The following is a 21061-nucleotide window of genomic DNA, read 5'->3' as shown; positions in this document are numbered from 1 at the left end:
ACTTTAGCAAAGAAGCCATTTTGGGGGGGGGGTGTATGCAGCTTACAGAATGGAAGGTAAAATTGAAAGAATCAAGCCTCAGAAAGAATGGTGCTAGGTCAAGTATGTAGATCTAAGAAGCAGAAAGTAACAGATGGTCTGGAAGTTCAGTTTACTGCCCTCCTGCTATTGATGGCTACTGGATTCAGATTCAGATTCAGATTCCCAAGGCTAAAGCCTCTGATTGGCCTACCCCCTTAGCAGTTTGATTGATTGTCCCTCATAGACCACAGGCAGTAGTGTTTCCCAAAGGAAAATATCCGTATTGGAACCAGAAAATGGGGGAAAGAATTCTGGGAAGGCAAAAACAACAGGTTCTCATCCAGAGTATTCCCTTTGGGGAGGAAGAGGAAAAGGGGCCCTGAAGTTTTAGAGGCGAGTGTTAAACTTTTCGTATGGTTTTGTTGCAAGCCTATCTCAAAATTGTATTATAATCTTGCTGTAAGGCGTGGATCCTCTGGGAGGCTAATTCAAAGATTCATATTTAGGAGGAAGAGATTTCAAAAAGTTTACTTTTTAATACAGTACAACCTATATAGAGGAAATTGCACAATTTTTAGTGTACAACTTGGTGAACTTTCCAACATTTTCGGCACACTAGAAAGCTCTGTTGGGCCTTCCCAGGCAATATATCCTTCACTCACCCTACCCCACCCTGCACAAAGTAAACACTGTTTTGGCCTTTATTCTGGTAGATCCAGTCTATAGGAAAGAATGATTAAATTAAGCAGAAAAGAATATTCTGTGAAAGTTTACTACGCTCCTGATAGATGATTGTCAACAGGGTGGGTAAAAAACTAGCTTCACAGTACAAATCTCAATGCTATTAAATTTCATAAGAAGAAGCTTAAGCATTTTTATCAGGAATGTTCATTTCTTTCCAGAAAGAGATTTGCAGAGAAAAGTTTGGTCTCCATCCAGATTTGGGATAACTTTTCTTTTATAGGAGCAGGGAGTGAAGAATAGAGGAGATCCAGGACTGAGTCCCCACGTGGATCCCCACTGCCCGAAGCTGAGGAGTTAGGATACAGAGACAGTCAGCCTTCACCTGACAGTCCCTAGACTGGGGTCAGGGTACAGATGGGTGGTGTTTGGTCTGTGGTGCTTCCCCCCTTCCACCTGTGCCCCATTAACCAGAGGCACAGAAGGAGGTACACCAAAGGAGAGTCAGGATTTCAGCCCTTCCCTCCACCCACCCCCCTCCTTAAAGCTGCTGGGACCCTGAGGGTCCGGGAGTTCTGATGAAATATTCTGGGTCTCCTGCTTATTAGTTTCACACCTGATTGTTACAGACAGTTGTGTAATGGGGCTGCAAGAGTTCAAGAAACTCTAGGGACAGACTTGAAGTGCTCCAAAATGTTCTGTCAGAAATATCTCTAGCTTTATTTGAACCCCTACCATACAACAGGGGTTTATTTCTTACAATAGGCAGCTACCAGGTAGCACTAGCTTTAGCAGAAAGGGGGCATTCATTGCAATGATAAAAGGATGTCTCTGAGACTGTGAATCCCACTGGGTCCTAGGAAGGATCTTCTGCTGGGAGCTGGAAAACCCCTGAGGATTTCTCTACGACTCCACTCTTCTCATCGTATCATTCTTTCTCCCCCATGTACTGGCTTTCTCTACTTCTCCAATCTATTTCACAAAATAGGGCCACCTCAAATCTCCCTACATCCCTTGTTCCAGTCAGTCTTAGTCACTAACACTTAACACTCTGTGTCAAATCTAATCAAATTAATAAATCAGGAAATCACCATGTCTCAGTTTACATTCTCAAAAGAGAATCTGATTGGTCTGACTTGAGTCCTGTATCTACCATAGAACCCACTGGCCATGGTGTGGCAAGGGCAGGGCAGGGCAGGGCACAAAAGGTGATTGCCATGGATCCGCTCTCTGGGCTGGTCGGGCAATTCTTAGAAAAGTGAGATTAGGCAGATATTCTAGCAATTTTCCTTCACTGTGGGGAAATTTCCTTTTGGAAAACCCAGCACAAACTCACAAAGTCCCTCCTAGTACTAAAACACTGTGACTAGATTAATGCTTCTATTGATCTTAAGGACTATTCCCCATTTAGCTTTGAATCCCCCACAATAGCTAGCCTGTGTCCTCAATAGATGGCTGCTTCTATATTTTTAAAAAATTCTTTTAAAAGCAACAAACTAAAAAAAACTAAAAAAAAACTAAAAAAAACTAAAAAAAACTAATAAAAAATAAATAAAAATAAAAGCAACAAACTTTCCCTGTGCAATGAAATCTTCACATATCAGTATTTATGTTAAAAAGGTAGTTGGGGGGATCCCTGGGTGGCGCAGCGGTTTGGCGCCTGCCTTTGGCCCGGGGCGCGATCCTGGAGACCCGGGATCGAATCCCACATCAGGCTCCCGGTGCATGGAGACTGCTTCTCCCTCTGCCTGTGTCTCTGCCTCTCTCTCTGTGACTATCATAAATAAATAAAAATTAAAAAAAAAAAAAAAAAGGTAGTTGGGAGAAAAAAACTGAGTTTAGGAGGAATTAAAGATGAAGAGAAATATGGAATGCCCAAATGTTAGGGTGTGTGCCAACTGGATATTAACCAGAAACTTAAATATAACATTATAAACAACTTACATTCACATTGTGTGTTGGTTAGACTTCATAATGTTGGAGTAGAAGAACATGATTCAGAATGATCTTGGTACCGTAATATTTATGAACATGGAAAACATACGGAAGATCATTCTATATATTGTTCATGAGAATATATGTATATATATATGTACACACAGAAATATCTGTATCTATAGGTATAAATATTATAGATATGAAAGTATAAGAAACTGATTGAATACACATCAAATCATAATAGTCATAGCTGAGGGAGGATGTTTGGGAAGGAGGTTTTATCTTTAATTTATAATGTTCTAAGACATTTTTATTTAAAAAAAATTTTTTTAATGATCTAGTATATTTTTAAATGGATTTTTAAAAGGACAGCATATTCAGATCATTTCCTGAGTAGCTTTTAAGAAAAAAGAATGTACATAGGAAAAGAATTGGAAGTGAAATGTTACCATATTAGATGGTGGGAATGTGGGTGATTATTTTTTCTTTGTACTTCTTCTGTATTTTTATTTTTATTTATTTTCTATTTTTTCTTCTGTATTTTTATGTTATTTATTTATTTTTATTTTAAAATTTTTTTATAATAAATTTATTTTTTATTGGTGTTCAATCTTCTGTATTTTTAAATATCTATTTCCATCAACATGGATTGATATTTTAAAAGTATATTTGGGTGAAACAAAAAACAAAACAGTTGCAGATCAAGAGTAATAGTATAATATTTATGTAAAAACCCATACACAATAAAAACAAAATATCCATTTTTCTCTGAGTATCTGTGTATCTGTATGAAGACAGCCACATAAATTCACAGTAAAAAACCCAGAAAGACAGACACTAAGCTGATAATAATGGTCACCTCTGTGGATGGGACTTAGGGTCAAAGGTAAAAGTGCATATTTGGGCCTTATCTGCAACGTTTCAATATTTTTGTAATACTTCATTTATTATTTGAGTACCTAAAAATTAAAACACCTAACTTTCCAGAGAAAGCTGCTCAGGCGAGCTCTCCAGGTTTGGCCTTCCGAGCCCCCGGGGCGAGTTACTACCGGAATCCAGGATTCCTCCGGGGATACGTGGCCGCTCCGAGGTCTCCGGGCTCAACAGCCGACTCCGAACACGGATTCTTAAACTGCTTATCGCTCTGAAACCTGTTCGGGGTGGGGAAAAAAAAAAAATGTGGATGTAGATATCAGAGGAAATATTTTCCTTTAAACGGATGACACATTCAAAATCTATCAAAAACAAGCGAAACGCGAGAAACATTAATGAAATTTGCTCAGAAAGTATTAAATAGCTTCCCGGAAGACCCGCTAAGCAGCACGGTAGCGTGGCCGAGCGGTCTAAGGCGCTGGATTAAGGCTCCAGTCTCTTCGGGGGCGTGGGTTCGAATCCCACCGCTGCCAGAACGCTTTTGTTTTTTTGGCCCTACCGCTTTGGCAGCGGGCCGTTCTCTGCCCTTTTGCCGGGTCACCAGCGCCCCCTGCTGTCAGGCCGGGCGGGCGGCCCGCATGAATGGAGCGGCGGAGGGGGCGGGTCTGCGCGCGCCGGGGCGGGGCATTGTGGGTAAAAGGAAGCGCGAGGCCCGGCCCCGCTCCCCCCACGTGTCCGCTGGAGTTTCTCCACCAGCAACATGGCCGCTGCCTGAGGAGAGCCGGGCCGCCGCCGCCTCTGCAGCCCGCGGGTACCTGGGCCGTTGCCGCCGCCCGCGCGCGGCCCCCGCGGAGAGGTGAGTGCCGAGAAGGCAGCGCACGCGTCGGTTGGAGCCGGGCCGCCCTCGCGAGGTGGGCCTGGGCTGGGCTGCCGGGTAGGCCGGGAGGCCCGCGCCGCGCCGCGCGGAGCCTGGGGGCTCGGGGGCCTCCCGGGGCTCGGGCGGGAAGGATGAGCAGCCGGGCCCCCTCCCCCCCGGAGCCCCGGCCCAGCTCTGCGAGCTCGGCCCGGCCCTGGAGTCGGGGGTGCCGCAGCAGGGCTGCCGGCGCTGACTCAGGGTCCAGCTGCCTTGCTCCGCCCGGCGCAGGCGGGCCTCCTGCGGGAGCACCTGTCCGAGGGCAGCCGGGTCCCGCCAGCGCGGCGGCCGGTGGCGATGGCCGCGGGGGGCGCGTGGGAAGGGGGCCTGACCCCCGCCGGACGGCGCGTCCCCAAGCCTGCCCGGGCGCCCTCCTCGCCGCTGCCCCCGACGCCGGCCGGGCCCGGCGCTGCCCATTCATCGCTTCAGGCCACCGAGAGCCCGCGCCGGGCGGCGGATCGGGCCCCGACGCCGGCTTGGAGGAGGTGTCCGGAAGCACGTCGAGTAAGCCAGCACATCAGCAAGGTCGTTGACTTGTGTTAGCTTTACAGTCGTCGGGCCGTAGAGGAGGTCTTCGCAGTCGCCAGAGCTGCTTCATCTGTGAAATGGGGATAATAAAATTAACCTACCCCGTAGGCTTGTGGTGAGGGCTTCAGGTAAGATGCGACACGTCCCAGCTCGGCAGCGTTGTGCTTGCTCCCTCCGACCTGGGAAGAAAACACACGTTGCCGAGTAAATAGCAAAGCTCCCCCGGCAGGTTACATTTACCACCTTGTCTAATTCCCACCGCAGCCCTCGCGGGAGGTTGGTACTTTTTTTATCCCCATTTTAGGGATGAAAATAGTGAGACCCTTTAAGAGGAAACCATCCCGGGTGGGCCCCAGATGGTAAGTAGTTGAGGTGGGATTTGAACCGGTGTAGTTGTGTTTTGAGAGTCTAGGCTCTTAACCACTATCCCATACTGCCTTTTATTTGAGAGGTGTGCAGCACAGTGGTTAAGAATCCGGATCGTTGACATCAGCCAGACCCCGGTTTCCCCCCTGGCTCTGCTCTTCTCCAGTGCTGTGACCTTGGGTGAAATTACCTACTCCCTTAATCTTAGTTCCCTCATTTCTTAATTGGGACTGATGCATGTTGACTTAGAGGACTGTTGAGAAATGTGGCGGTAGTGTGAAGTCCTTGGAGTAGGGTCTGATGCTCAGTTAAGGGTTAATTGGTTCTGTTTCTCCAGGCTAAGTCTTTAACAGAGGTAAAAGCCGAGGTGACCCAGAGTGGGGAGATGCCTTGCCCAAGAGGCTCACAGGCAGCTAGAATCCAGGCCTTGAGACTGTTTGCCTTGAGACCCTCTCGACTTGACCCTGCTGTACTTTGTCCACTCTCCAGTAGCTAAAGAGCCTCTGGAGTTGCCTCCGAATTTCCGATTGGCTGACAGGTTAGATCCCTAGGTGCACAGGGATGCACCCAGGTGGAGCATTCAGGTATTTCCTTTGCTCTGTACCCCTTCTTAGCTCTACCTGGCGTCCTTGTCTCCTTTCCATTTGTTGACAGCTCCCCGCTGGGGGAAATTTCATGAGCTCAAGGCCATGGTCACTGCCACAGAGTACATTATGGCCAGGAGGTCTGCTGCTGCCTTGGCCACAGCCCCTTTCTGTTCCTCAAGTGTCCATAAGCCCCAAACCATGAGTCCACCAGTGTCTGGATGGGGCTGAGTTAGGCTCACTGGGTAAATGGTCTGTTAACTGCCTGATTCCACACGTTCATTTATTTCATTATTCTTTGTGTCCTATATTGAGTGTCTGCTTCATGCCAGGCACTGTTCTAGGTATTGGGAGAGCAGCATGGATTTTAAAAAGAGATAATAATCCTTATAACAACTTGATGAAGTAAAGCGTAATCATCTCCACTTTATGGTTGAAGTAACTGAGAGGCCCCTGTGGAGCTTACATTCTAGTGCAGAAGGCAGACAACACAAACACACATAGACTAGCTAGTTGCAGATTATGGTAAGAACCACGAAAGAAAGAAAACAGGGAGAGGTGATAGTGACTGGGAGCCGGTTGACCGGGAAAGCTCTTGAAGATGGGCATCAGGGGAACCTCTCTCCTGGAGGGGGTAGTGGTAGTGATATCTAAGGAAAAGGAGCCAGCTTTGAAAAGACTTGGGAGAAGTAGATGACTTGCAGAGGTTCTGAGACAGACTGGGGCCTAGCCTCTTGGAGGTCCAGCAGGTGGCTACCTGGCTGTGTAGATGGTGAGGGGAAAGGCAGGGACAAGGTCTTACAGGGCCTTGAGGCCATAGAGAGAAGTTTGGGTTTTATCCTATGTGGCAGGTGAAGGGTTTTGAGCAGGAGAATGATATGATTTACTCTTTCGCAAGGACAACTCTGGCTGTTTCTGGGAGGGTTGGAGGTAGAGAAGAGGAATGCCAGGGAGATTTGTTGGAGCAGTACTTTTTAATCATGGATCAAGATTTATTAGTGAGTGGTGCCTGGCTGGCTCAGTCAGTAGAGCATGTAGCTCTTGATCTCGGGGTGGTGAGTTTGAGCCCCATGTTCTGCATAGAGATTACTTTAAAAAAAAGTTTTGCTGGTGGGATGTGAAATCACTTTGAGGGATTGTAACCAGCGTGTTTAATTTTAATGAGTGAAGGTCGAAAACAGCACTGTATCACGGATAGTAGGGACTGTTATGGTTGTTCGAAACCTTAGCTTAGTTACATAATTGTGTCTATGTTCTGAGTCATTTATATGGAGTGGATTTCTTAGTATAGGCCTTGGGCTGAAAAGTTGGAAAGCTACCTGGTTGGTTGATGTCGGCTGGGAGGATGAAGGGAAGCGAGAGCCCTGCCTGTTACCCCGTCACATGTGCCAGCTGGAGGAGGAGCAGGGGCCCCAGGGATCTCATCCTCCCTGAGCTCCTCAGTGACTGGGGAGAGATTAGCAGAGCCCAACAGTAGCTGAGAAAGCCAGTTGCTCAGGAATGATCGTGTCTGGGGAACCTCCCAGGGCACACCTCTTCATATATGACCTGTTCCCTGACTCGTGTGTAAGTCCCTGGTCTCTTTTGTCCACAGAGCCAGGCACAGAGGATCTAGGTGCTTGACCTCCATCTGTGCTGCTTGGTGGCCAGTGCAGATGGGGTGGGGTCTGGGGCTCTGTCATCCATCACCCTCTGTCTGGGCCAGAGCAGGAACCTAAAACTGTCAGTCTCAGGCTTCTGATTTTCATCCAGTCTTCAAGCCGTCATTGTTGAGGTAGCATCTTTTCTCTAGTTTTACCTTCTTGGGCCCTCCACATCTTCCTCCACTCAAAAATCTTTGGTAGCTCCCTATTAAATAGCCTTCCTGTGGCTTATTTATTCAGACAACAGGTGTGTAGGGAGTGCCTGCTGTGGGGTAAGGAGGGTACAGCAAGGGACAAAATAGACCAGAATCTCTGCCTTCGTGTAACTTACTGGCAGTGAGGGTGGGGACAAAATAATAACTGTCGGGTGGTGATGCCTGCTTTGGGGAAACCCAGACCCGGGAAGGGTATTGCAATTTTGGATACGGTAGATAGGGAAGGTCTTGTGACAAGGTGACATTTGAGCAAAACCTTGGAAGAGGTGAGGGAGGGAGCCATGAGGCTCTCAGGGTAGAGCGATAGCCAAGGCCCAAGGTTGGGGGAGAGGAAGGATGCCAGTGGGAGAGGAGGTCTGAGAGGTAAAGGGGTGGTGGTGGCAGCAGGTGAGTCATAAAGACTTGAGCTTCTGTCCTGGGCGGGACGGGAGGTCCTCAAAGGCAGAGGCATGGCGAGCTCTGATGTGACTTTCAGGGGATCTCTGGCACTGGCTGTGGGGTTGGGCAAAGATCGTAGGGTCTCAGGTGAGGCAGGGAGACCATTCTGGTAATTGCTGTGGTACAGGCAGGCAGTGGAGCCGGCTGGATGGGGGCTGGGATGGTGACAGTGGGGGTGGCTGGACTTCAGACCTCCTTTAAGGGTGGAACTGACAGGAGTTGCTGGTGTGGGGTGAGGAGAACAGAGGCATCGGGGAAGAGGTTAGTGTTGGGGCTGAGCCGTCTGAGTTTGGAATAAGTATCTGGAATGCGCCAAGTGATTCCAGGTGGTACACGCAGGCAGAGGGCTTAGATGACCTTGAGCCCCACCCATGGTGAAGGTATTAGATCCTTTTAAATATTGAATAACTCAGGTGTTAAGTAGATAAGACAAATCATTATGGTCTTACCAGAAACTAGGGGTCTGGGGGCTGCTTCCGGAGGTACCCATATGAACATCCTCTCCCTGCGGGAATAAGAGTCAGCCTGGGTGAGTTAGTTCCCCTCTGCCGAGGAGACCTGCAGGCTTCTCCCCTCCAGGTGCTTGAAGTATTGCCAGTCACCTGGGGTCCCTCTTGCTCTCAGGAGTCATGGCCTGTCCAGATCCGCCTGTCCAGATCCTTCTGTCCTTCAGGGCTCAGCCCAGATGCCCCCTTGTCTTCCCCAGCAGGAAGGCTCTTCCTTGCCTCTGAGCTCCCCTACCTGTAGCTGTTACCTGGCCTGGCTTGGAATCCCGGGCCGTCGGCTGGCTTGCTCTCTGGCTAGCCATGCACACCATCCCTGCAGCTCCCCTTAGAAAGTGGGGACACCCGAGCCTCCTTGCAGGGTTGTGCTGAGTAAAATCTGGGAAGAGGGTCATTTTGTGTCACACACAAAACAGGAGAATCCTCTCACACAGAGTTGAGCTTCAAGTTTGCTTAAAAGTCAGATACCAGAGACAGTCCCCCTGGAAAGCCTTGGGACTCCCTGCTCTTCCTGTTGGGCAAGTTTCTTAACACTTGCCCTTTATGGCCCCCAGTTGGTGCTCAAGGTTTTCATCATGGATGTAGACCAGCCAGTCTCCATCCTCCTGCCTGGCAGTGACCTCTTTTTTGTGAGTGGTCAAAAGACCCTTAAAGCTGGTCATGTATTTCCCCACAGGTGTAGCCGATACGTGCTGCTGTGGGTCCACCTCTTTGCACCCTCTGGTGGTTTCTCCTTGTTAGATTCTGGCCAGTGGAGGTATAGAATTGGCTGTCTGTGTTGACTCCAGGAAAGGCATAGAAAGAAGGTCAGGTTCTGTTTATCTCAGGCTCTCCTTTCCCAGAGCAGGGCCTGTTGCAGCATAGGTGCCACCCAGGGGTGTTGGTGGCGTGGCTGACTGACATTTATTTCAGGCCTCTTGCTCTCCCTTGCAGATTGAGTCTGAGGATCGTGCGGCTGGCTCCCCCTAGTATGGCCAATGAAGAGGATGACCCAGTCATACAGGAGGTAACTGCTGCTTCCCACCCTCTGCTGGGGCTACCAGGGAGAAGTGCCCCGGCCCAGGGCTTTAGGCAGTGGGACTGTGGCCCTTCCTTCATCTTCAGGCCGGCCTGGCATCTTTTGGCATCCCAGGGACCCCTAACATAAGCTGTTCCCTCTGCATGGAACCCTCTTCTTCTAGATAACTGCCTGCAGATAACCCTTCCCTTTCTCCCAATCCTTGATCCAGCATTTCTCACTACCCCCCCCCCCCCCACCTCATGTGGTGCTCTCCTGTACATCCTCCTTGGCCCCTTCAAGCCCCTTACCTTGGCCATGCTCTGTGCTTGCTCACAGTACTCCCCATCTCCTAGACATAATCTCCTTCCATTGGAACATAAGCTTCACGAGGGAGAGATTTTGTTTTTTACCATTGTGCCTACAAAGCCAAGTTCAGTGCCTGTCACTTAGTAGATACTCAGTGACTGTTCATTGAATGAATGGGTTTGACAGCTCTCCCTTCTTCCTGGGCCTGCCCAGAAGTCATTCAGTAGTTGTTCACCGGATCCACTATGTGCTGGGGGCTGTGACAACAGGGAGCAAGGCAGCATCCTGCCTTTGGAAAATTTAAGATCTGTGGGCAAGACTGACAAAGATGGGGTCTCAAGATGCAGTTGGTGGGGAGGTAGTTGCAGAGTTGGCCCAGATCCAGACATATCCTAGAGCCACCGGGCCTTTGCACATACTGCTCCCACCACCTAGAATGCCCTTCACCTGTGCTGATGCCCTTTACTCCTCCTTAAGGCCTGGTTGGGGTAGAGAACATGGTTCATCTGAAGAGCAGGGAAGCAGGGAGGTAAACTGCTGCATGGTGGGGCAAGCAGGGGTGGTTAGTGTTGAGAAGGAGGAGAGTTGGGCCAGATCATTCTTAGAGGGGCTTGCAGACCACCTTAAGATGATGTGACAGGTCAATCCAGGGTAGGTGGCAGAGGGCACAGGGAGGAAGCGCAGGCAAGTGGGTAAGCTCTCCTCTACCCTGGCCTCGTTGGAAAAGCATTTAATCTGGCTCTAGGATACATCCTGATCTGAGTGGCCTCAGGGAAGGTACATTTTTATTGGGTTATAGTGGGCCTAGGAAGGGACCAGGAGCTCTTATCCTGGTCGCCCTGGGAACTGTAGAGAGGGAGGCTGGAGACTCTTTCTGTTTCTAGCAGTAGCTGAGCTCTTGCCTCCTCCCCCACACTGCCTCTAGGAGCCACGACCCCTGACTGACATCCAAGGAGCAGGGACATGCCAGGGCAGGCACCGGGTTCTGTCTCCTGTTTAAGTCTTCTTCCCTTTTTCCCAGATCGACGTGTACTTGGCCAAAAGTCTGGCAGAGAAGCTCTATCTGTTTCAGGTAATGATGAGAGCAGAGGACGAAGGGCGCCCCTTGAGCGTTGGGGTGGTGGGTGAGGGGGCCTGGGAAACCTCAGCCTTGCTTAGGGTTTGGGGCCCAAAGTGTGGGACGAGGTAGTTCTCTTGGCTTTTGTGGGTGGGCAGGTCCATAGTCTCACATCGAAGATGGGAAAACCAGGGCAGCTTTGAGAGGCAGAGCAATGTTGTGGTTAAAGCTTGGGCTCTGGGGATGGGTAGACCTGTGGAGGCCCAGTTCCATCTCCATTGTGACTTAGCTGTGAGCCTCGGCAAGGTCCTGAAGCTCTCCATACCTCCATTTCCTCATTTGCAAAATGGTGGCGGTAATGCTGCCTGCCCTGTAGAGTCCCTGTGGGGGTGGATGAATCTGTGCTAAAGTGCTCAGAACACGGCCCAGCCTGGAGCTCAGCTCCACAGTCTATTTTAGGGGAGTTTTGTCCCCCTTCCTACCTGCATCCTGAAGCAACTGTTAGCCTGTTTTCTCGCTCTATGGATCTGCCTGTTCAGGACATTTCATGTACATGCAATCATGGGATAGGTGGCTTCTTAGCTCACTCATGTTGTAACATGTATCAGCACCTCATTCCTTTCTGTGGGCAAGTAGTATCCCACTGCCTGGATTCATACACCACATTTTGATTATCCACGCATTGGTGGGTGTCTGGGTGTTTCCACTTTGGGCTTTCATGAGCGGTGCTGCTATGAACATCCCGTACAGGTTTCTCTGCGGACAGGTGTTTTCATTTCTCTTGGGCATATCCTTAGGAGCGGAATTGCTGGATCTAGTATTTAACGTTTAGAGGAATGGACAAACTTTTGCCCCAGTTTACGCTTCCAATAATGAGGTTATAATTTCAAGTATTTTGTCTTCATGTTGCCTATGAGAAGGTGAGGCGGCACAGGGAATCTGGTAACTTGTGCACAGGGCCTGGGACAGGGCAGCAGTGGTGGTGCTCCATATGTGAGCTGGGAAGAGACCCAGCATCCTCCTCCTGCCCCCGCCCGAGTCTGCCTTTATGGGCTGTGGGGCTGGAGGTCTGTCCTTCAGGCCTCCCCAACCTGCTTCCTTGTCTGGCTGCAGAATGATGGGGAACTGATTGGTGGTCATGGTGATGGTTTCACCACCCCCACCCCCCAATATGTGTTCTCTGTGAGCCAGGCCCTGGGTTGGTGTCCACTCTCTTTGCCTTCTTCCCTATCCCAGCAGCCCTGTGAGCAAGGAGCCAGCCCAAGTACACAAGTTGCAAGAGGCAGAGCTGGGATCAGAACCCAGGCCTGATTCCAGAACCTCTGCCCTTTACCACCACCCGTCCCATCCCAAGATCAGGAGATTACAGGGCTGCCCCAGATCTTGGCAGACCAGGGGCCTCCTGACTGTTGTGTGCAAGCCTATCCCCGCCCAGGCCCTTTTCAGGCCCAGACTATTTCTCCTACCGCTGCCCTAAGCTCCAGCCCAGGAAGCAAGGGGGAGTCACTGTGTTGCTAGTTGAGTGAGCTTTTGGGAAATCTCCATTGCCTTGGGCTGGAATGGAGCTGGCCAGAAAGGGCCCTCACACAGAGGGTTTACTCTGCACTGCCACACTTCCAGCAGACTCCAGAGGCTGTCATGGTACAGGTGCCACAGCTTGTCAAGGGCAGGTCCAAGTCATGACTCATCCATCCACCCCATAGTTTGGTGCAGAAGAAAGGAAAGGTGCCCGGTAAAGGCTAATGGGGGAAGATATCTCCAGTGTGTTCAGAGTGAAGAAGTGACATCAGAGCAGTATATCCAAGTGTGACATGAAAACAACTTCACGCATGGTGATACTGAGGCCCAGAAGGGACTCTCTGAGTGGATCAGTGGCAGCTTTTTATTACGGCAAAGTTTACAGGGCAGCAGAGAAAGACTGGGATGATACATTCGCACATACCCATCACCCACCTTCAGCCACAGCACATCACTGGGCAGGTCATCGGTCTGTGCTTCCCGTGCTTGGTCTTGTGTCCCCTCCATCTCCACCTGGATGGGTGGTCTAGCAGCAAGATGGTGGATCCTTCCTCTTGCCTCCAGGGCAGGGCTCTCTGTGCTGAGACCTGTTTGGGTTCCTAAACTTGGGTTTGTCCCTTGGAGGTCAGAGACCTTCGAAGATTTGCCTTTCGGAAGGAAGCCGGATGGAGCCAGCATGAAGGGGACACAGATGGGGACCAGCAAGGACTCTGGTCTCTGCTTGGCATTGATTCTTGGTGGAGCCTTTGAGCCCAACACTGGGGTAGGCTGGGCGGGTAGACTAACGGCTTTCTTCCTTCCCAGTACCCTGTGCGTCCAGCCTCGATGACCTACGATGACATTCCACACCTCTCCGCCAAGATCAAGCCCAAGCAGCAGAAGGTGGGGCTGCCCTCTGATGGAGGTAGAGGAGGGGAGGGGTGGCACAGGTGGGGGCTGATGGAAGTGAAGAGACAGGCCCTTGGGGACTAGAATCCCAGAGAAGGAGCAGTTGGAGAACGAGTTGCTTGCAGAGCCTGGAAAGCTCAAAAAGGAAAGTTTCCAGAAAGAAAGGGGGTAAGCAACTCCAGAGAGGCCAGGAGAGAATAAGGTTGGAGATGAGTTAGAGAGAGGAAATGGGGGCTTGTGCTCCCAGCAGCTCTGGTACGGTGGAAAATCTAGTGCCTCGGAGGGATGGGGTGACACTGGCGGGGAGAACTGGAGCTGTGCCTTGTCCAGGAGTGGGGGGGCAGGGGAGTGGCTGCAGCTCTAGCCTCCCATTGCCAGTTCCCATTGCACTGACTTCTCAAGAAAAGTTGGAAATGAAAATATTTATGAGAAACTCCCTTGAATTTTAAATGTTGGCACCTAATGTAGATTTTGGAGGATAGAATAGGGAGGACAAACAGAACTGCATGACCTCCCTGCCCCCCAAATAGCACCCTAGCCTTTCTGTTGGGATTGGGATTTGTGGCCTTTGATGTAGACTGAACCCAGGGGCCCTTGCAGGACATGTGTCGGGCCTGCTTCTGGGCAGGACTCTGGGGTCCTGAGTCGCTCATGCTGGGGGGTGCTTGTTGCCTGCAGGTAGAACTCGAGATGGCCATTGATACCCTAAACCCCAACTACTGCCGCAGCAAAGGGGAGCAGATTGCACTCAACGTGGACGGCGCCTGCGCGGATGACAGCAGCACTTACTCCTCGTGAGTTCCCTGGGTCCAGCATCCAAGCTCTGACGGGCCCTGATCCGAGCCTTCCAAAGGCCTGTAAGACACCAAGGCCCTTGTCCCTCATTGCCAGGCTCCCTCCCAGCGTCCCAATTTCACATGCTTGGGTCTGGTGCAACGCTGCCCCGTGGCAAATGTCTCCTTTGATGGGGGCAGGGGCTTGACCTACTACTTATCCCTGGGCCACAAACCAGGTCTTGAGCTTTCTCTTCCCCAGCTTCCCTCCTGAGGCTCACACATGCTGAGGTGGGGCCTTGTGCCCTGTCCCTAGGTGTTGAACTTTGGAAGGTGTCTGGGGTAGAGAGGGCTATCCCTGCTGTGCTTTGAGATTGGAGCTTCCTTCCCCTTGACTTCTGTTTTCCCCATGCTCCCAGGAAGCTGATGGACAAGCAGACGTTCTGTTCCTCCCAGAGCACTAGTAACACAGCCCGTTACGCTGCTGCGCTCTACCGGCAAGGTACCCACACTGGGCAGCCAGGCTGCTGTGGCTCCTGGAGGCCACTTGGAGGGAAGCAGGATGGGGGCTGGGATGGGGTGGGGTGGGCTATCTCTAGCCTGGTACTCAGCTTGCTATTCTCCGAATACTGGACACCCATAGGGGCCAGGCTGGTTGTGGAAGTGATGTTGTCAGGGCGCTAGAATAGGCCACTTCTGAGGATTTCTGGCTTTGGATCTTGACCTGATAGAGATGCTGCTTCCAAGGTCATTGTCCTCCTGGGACATAGGCATACGCACAGCCTAACTACCCCTACTCACTTGATCGTGCACTCTCTCTCCCTCTTCCTCCTTCTCAAACCCCCCCCTACCCCCAAAAAAACAAAACAAGGTGCTTGTGCATGAGCAGTTTTACTCTTAGCATCTACCCTAGAGAATTAAAATGTCTGTCTACACAAAAACTTGTACATGGGTGTTCTTAGAAGCATTATTCATAATAGTGAAAAGTAGAAACAGTTCTATCAGCTGATGCCTGGATTGCACAGTGCCATGCCATTGAAAGTTACTTGGCCACATGAAGGAATGAAGTACTCCTACATCCTCTAGCATGCATGAACCTTGAAAATGTGATGCTCAGTGAGAAAAGCCACTCACAGAAGGCCACATATTCTGAGTCCATTTATATGAAGTGTCCTAAAGAGGCAAGTTTGTAGAGAAAGCAGGTTGTAGTTGCCTGTGGCTGGGAGGAATGTGGAATGGGGAATGACTGAGGATGGGTTCAGGATTTCTATCTAGGGAGATAAAAAAAATGTTCTTTGGGGGGTGGAGGGAGTGAGAATCCCAAGCAGGCTCCATGCCCAGTGCAGAGCCCAGCGCAGGGCCTCAATCTCAGGAGCCTGAGATCATGACCTGAGCTGAAATCAAGAGTGGAACACAGCCGAGCCACCCCAGTGCCCCTGAAATGTTCTTAAATTGATTATAGTGCTGGTTGTACAACTCTAGGAACATATTAAAATACATTGACTAGTATGCTTTAAATGGGTGGGTTTTGTATGGCATGTGAATTATATCTCCGTAAAAGCATTAAAAGTAAGTGTAGAGTTCATAAAACAATAAGTAAAGCTAATCTGAACACTTAGGAAACAAACTAGAATAGACTCAAAAGTATTATCAGATAAATATCTTTCTTTTTTGCATCTGTGTCTCACATCTTGCAACTAGGACCATTCATTTTTCTTAACTAATTTTTATTGTTAAATATACTTTTTTAAAAAGATTTCTTTATTTTAGAGAGTGCACACTCCCAGGAGGGTGGGTAAGGGTAGGCAGAGGAAGAGGAGAATCTTAGACTCTGTGCTGAGCACAGAGCCTGACACGGGACTTGACCTCACAACCTTGAGATCACGACCTGAACTAAAACCCAGTCAGACACCTACCTGACTGCGCCACCCAGGCACCCCTCATTTTAACCATTTTTAAGTGTATATATAGTTCAGTGACATTGAGGGCATTCAAGTTGATGTGCCACTGTCACCACCATCCATCTTCAGGACTTTTCCCATCTTCCCAACGTGATTGTATTTTTCTGTATCCAAGTTGCCTGTCCTGTCTTGTTCTTTAGGATTCTTTCTCCCGTCCTAGGGAGAAAGAAAGGTTCTCCTCTAAAATTTATTTTCTAGTATTTAAAGTTTAATTTTATACAAAACTGTTTAACATTTCTGGAAATTATTATTATATGGAGAGTGAGAAGATGATTTTTTTTTTAATTTTTTTACTTCCGTTTTAATTAACAAAGTGTTATATTCGTGTCAGTTGTACAATGGAGTGATTCAATGATTCTGTACCTGGCTCAGGGCTCATTGTGATACATGTGCTCTGACTCCCCATCTCCTGTTTTACTCATCCCCCACCCACCTCCCCTCTGGTGACCATCAGTTTGTTCTCTGTAGTTAAGAGTCTGTGGGTTCTGTGATTGTTTTGTTTTGTTAAGTAGGCTCCATACCCACCCAATGTGGGGCTTAAACTCCTAACCTAGAGGTGGAGAGTCACATGTTCTGTAGACTGAGCCAGCCAGGAGCCCCGAGTCTGGTTTTTTGTGTGTGTGCTTTTTTTCCCCCATTCTTTTGTTTCTTAAATTCCACATATGAGTGAAATAATTTGGTATTTGTCTGACAAGGGCCTGGTAGGAAGAGCAGGCTGTGTTTGGAAGAGTTGCCCTGTGTGTGCCAGAGTGAGCTACTGGCGGGGAGGTGGTGGTGACCCGGGTTGGGAAGGCCTTAAAGGCTTAAAGAAGCAGCTTTGAGCAGAATGCTCTAGGTATTTGCCGTTGTGTGCTTACTGCATCCTCAGGGCCAGGTGGGATTGGGAATGGCCACATTCCCGGTGGTCCCAAGGCTCTGGGACTGGGGGCTAGAGCAGAGGTGAGGTTGTTTTGGCAGCAGGCCAAGGCCAGGATGGGTGGGCTAGCCCTAGTTCCTAGAGTCAGGTCCAAGCCCTTCTTCCTCTGCCAGGTGAGCTTCACCTGACGCCTTTACATGGCATCCTGCAGCTTCGGCCGAGCTTCTCCTACCTGGATAAGGCAGACGCCAAGCACCGAGAGAGGGAGGCTGCCAATGAGGGTGAGCTCTGGGGCCCTTCTGTCTGTCTCCTTTTTGGCGGGATGGGTTGGTCATGGAAAATATCACTGCAGAGGGGGATGCCTGGGTGGCTTAGCTGTTGAGCGTTTCCTTTGGCTCAGGGTGTGATCCCAGAGTCCAGGAATCAAGTCCCTTATTGGGGTCCCTGCATGGAGCCCGCTTCTCCCTCTGCCTGTGTCTCTGCCTCTCTCTGTGTGTCTCTCATGAATAAATAAATAAAATCTTAAAAAAAAAAATTAACTGCAGAGGGATGGATTCCAGGATGCTTAGCAGCATCCCTGGCTCTACCCACTGGATACCAGGAGCACTCACATCCATAGTTTTGGCAACCAAAAATGATTTCCTGCATTTCCAAGTGTCCCCTGGTGGACAAACTTGCCCCCAACTGAGAACTGCAGACTTTTGCAACCACCTTTGTCTAGAAGGAGAATTTGCAGATCCCCCTTCATGAGGCTTTCTGGGGAGTTGGGGGCTCCATTAGAGGCTATAAGAAGAGTCTGCTTTCTCTTACAGCAGGAGACTCTTCACAGGATGAGGCAGAAGAAGATGTGAAGCAGATCACGGTGAGTGAGCTCTGGCCCCGAGAAGAGGGCGGGTGCAGCTTAGGGGGACAGTGGGGCCGGCTTTATATATAGGTCAGCTGCCTGCAGGCTGCAGGGGGTGGGAAGATCTATGCAGACCCCAGGTCTGGGGGTGGAACAGATACTGCAACAGTGTCCGATCCTTCAGAGCCTGCTTGCTGGGCAGCCTGGAGGGATAACCTGTCCTCTGCCCACGCTGAGCTACCCTAGCTGTACACAGGACAGCAGCTTGGGGTTTCTGTAGAGTTGGGACCCTGGGGCTTGGCTGGAATTGGAATTGCCTGGGAGGAGGAACAGGGCCTAGGAGGTCCAGTGAACCCACACAGTCTGCCATGAAGCCCATGTCCTAGTGAGGCCAAACCCCCATGTTCATGAACCACATAATTCTGTCTTTCCAGTGGTGCGCAGATGGAACGTTTCTATCTTAATACTTCTTTCTATATCTGACATTGTTAGAAGAATATTGACCTTCCTTTTATGGTTTATAGAGTTTCCACTGTGTACGATTATGTAGGTTAAAATGAGTATTTAAGAAAGGATGCTCAAATAGTGACACAGATGGCATATAGACGTGGCTTAAGTTGTGAGCCTTTGCATATCCTTAGGTCGAGCGGATCCCGACCTAACCAGTGTGTGTGTGTGGGGGGAGGGTGCTCACCCTGTTCTCTCAGTAGCTTGTTGAATGATCTTAGAGCCCTCCTTCCCTTCTCAGGGACTCAACTGGCCTATGAACTTTAAAGGACGCATATAGAATCCCAGGATTCTGGGGCGCCTGACTGGCTCAGTCGGTAGAATGTGCAGCTCTTGCTCTCAGGGTCCTGAGTTCAAGGCCCTGTTGGGCATGGAGCCTACTTAAAAAAAAAAAAAAAATCCCAGGGTTCTATAATCCAGCCAATGCCCCTATGCAGGTGCCCTTCATAAGAGAGGTGTCAGGGCTTGGTTCCATCTGGACTCTAAGCAACAGAAACCCCAATCTACCTGGCATGAGCCCAAAATGGATTGTATTGGTTTCTGTTACTGAAAAGTTGAGGGGTAGCTTCAGGTATAGCTGGATTCAGGTGCTCAGACTCTGTCATCGAGACCTGGTTTCTCCATCTCCATCTCCAGGTTCTGCCTTCCTCTTTTGGCCTCTTTCTCAGGCAGGGTGTCTGTCCCCAGTGGTACAGAGTTGTCCCAGCTCCAGGCTCACATCCTCCCAGCTTCCAAGACCCCAGGGGAAAAGAAACTTCTTTCTCATTACTTCTAACTAAAGTCCCAGACTGGACTCATTGGCTTGGCCAACCCTGAACCAGCCCCTGTGGCTAAGAGGACTTGGTGCTCGGATTGTCCAGGTCTGAGTCACGTGCCCACTCCTGTGGCTGGGAATGTGTGTGGGGGTGGGGGCAGGGGAGGGATATCTGCTCCCCTGAACTGAGGGGGACCTGGGCATTTCCCCAAAGAAAATGGGGGTCCTGTTACCAGGGGCAGTGGAAATGGATTGGGCACCGGGCAGGCAGGAGCAAAAGAAAGCTGCTCCCTGGCCTGTGTCAGCAAGTCACAGAGAGGGATGTGGTTGGAACTGAATTTAAGAGATCTGTGTCGGGAAACGGGGAGGTGGGAGTGGTGCGGGGCTCTCCCGTGTCCCTGGGGACTTGGGACAGCAGCCCAGGATGGGTCCCGGGCCTGAGGCCACACCCCCCTCCCAGGTGCGGTTCTCGCGTCCGGAGTCCGAGCAGGCCCGCCAGCGCCGTGTGCAGTCCTACGAGTTCCTGCAGAAGAAGCATGCTGAAGAGCCCTGGGTGCACCTGCACTACTATGGCCTGAGGGTGAGCCAGGGTCCCTGAGGTGCGGGCCTGGGAGAGAAGCCCGGGGCTCTGTGTGGCCTCAGTGGCTCATCTTGAACTGGTTTCGTGTTCAGTGAGGGCCACGTGGTGGTAGCCCAGCAAGAGGGGATAAAGTCTGGTGGACAGCTGGTCCAGTTAGCATGTGTCCCGGGGGGAGCAGGAGATTGCGAAACGAGTCGGCTGTTTCCTGGGTCAGGGATTTTGACATCCCTTAGGCTCTCAAGTGTGAGCATCTTGCCAGCCCCCAGGTGGGGCTTACTTAGCTTTATGCATCGTGGATCCTGAATGAAGGTGCTCTGTGGAGAACCGGCCCTCGGCTACTGGCTGAGTTCACCGTGTATCTGCCAGGCATGCTTTTTACTAGGTTTCCATCTTGTGTGCTGGCTTAGAACCTAATCCTTGAAGCTGTATCAAGTAAGGGAAGCAATTGAGTTGAAGCCAAAGATGCCCTAGGCCTCCCCAACATTTTTCTAGTGGGGAGCAGGGAACAGCAACTCCTGATCTCTGGAACTTCCTGAAAGAGATTGGTGTTGGCAGAGCCTTAGAATCCGACATCGGAAGCTCTGCCATTTCCTAGTGTGTGGCTTTAGGCAAATTACCTCATGAGGTAAGTTGATGTGTATATGAAGCCATTGGACTTAGCCTGGCACGTAGTAGGTGCTCAGTGGCTGTTAGCTGTTAGTTTGTCATTGCTGTTAATGGTCCTATGGTAATGGTCACAGGCAGGGCACCTAGGGCATGGCTGCTGGGGCCGCTCAGTTGTAAAGCTGGAAATGGTTGGTTGAGGCCACACCACAGAGGCCTTGAATGCCATGCTCAGGTGGTTGAATATGATCCTCTGGCTGGCCGTGGGGCAGGACAGTAGGCGGCTGGAGTGGAAGGTGATGCAGGGGTAAGAACTGGAGTGAGTACAAAGGATCTCGGGGGTGGTGCAGGCCTGGAGTGGTAGCTGAGGGTCTTCCCACCCTGCCCCTTCCCCCACAGGACAGCCGCTCTGAGCATGAGCGCCAGTACCTGCTGTGCCAGGGTTCCAGTGGGGTTGAGAACACAGAGCTCGTCAAGTCACCCAGGTGGGACCGGCTGGGCCAGGGTCTTAAGCTACTGAGCCTACCACTGGCCCCGGGGGGGTCCCTTCAGTGTGGGGGCCTTCCTAGGGATTGTGGCCCCTTCTGTATCAGGGGAGATGGACACCGGAGGGGGCCCTCCCTCTGGAGAGGGCCGGGGGGTGGGTGTGGAAAGACGTGGTTGTCCTTTCTCTGCAAGTTGGGGGGGAGCTAGGTCTTGGTGGGTGTGAGT

General features: G+C 50.6%; 1 protein-coding gene and 1 non-coding gene across 4 annotated transcripts in view; both read left to right on the top strand.

Moving 5' to 3' along the window:
- Positions 1-3964: 3964 nt before the first annotated feature.
- TRNAL-AAG lies at positions 3965-4046 on the top strand. The gene has a single exon. It is a non-coding gene; the product is annotated as a tRNA-Leu (tRNA).
- A 199-nt stretch (positions 4047-4245) lies between these two features.
- Positions 4246-21061, top strand: part of POLR3E (RNA polymerase III subunit E) — a 29234-nt gene continuing 12418 nt past the window's right edge. Inside the window, exons 1-10 of one of the 3 annotated variants that reach the window (XM_041750040.1) lie at positions 4246-4369; positions 9637-9709; positions 11031-11081; positions 13389-13466; positions 14151-14266; positions 14665-14747; positions 17236-17343; positions 17875-17924; positions 19628-19747; positions 20750-20835. In XM_041750040.1, coding sequence (XP_041605974.1) covers positions 9674-9709; positions 11031-11081; positions 13389-13466; positions 14151-14266; positions 14665-14747; positions 17236-17343; positions 17875-17924; positions 19628-19747; positions 20750-20835 — 728 coding nt within the window. In that variant the 5' untranslated portion in view covers positions 4246-4369; positions 9637-9673. Of the gene's footprint in view, positions 4370-9636; positions 9710-10934; positions 11082-13388; positions 13467-14150; positions 14267-14664; positions 14748-17235; positions 17344-17874; positions 17925-19627; positions 19748-20749; positions 20836-21061 lie in introns of all 3 variants that reach the window. The other 2 variants (XM_041750041.1, XM_041750043.1) reach the window with 2 other exon arrangements.

The sequence above is a fragment of the Vulpes lagopus genome, chromosome 3 (genome assembly GCF_018345385.1).
Source record: "Vulpes lagopus strain Blue_001 chromosome 3, ASM1834538v1, whole genome shotgun sequence".
Taxonomy (NCBI): domain Eukaryota; kingdom Metazoa; phylum Chordata; class Mammalia; order Carnivora; family Canidae; genus Vulpes; species Vulpes lagopus.
Note: the sequence above shows the minus strand (reverse complement) of the source record. Positions and strands in the feature narration are given on the sequence as shown.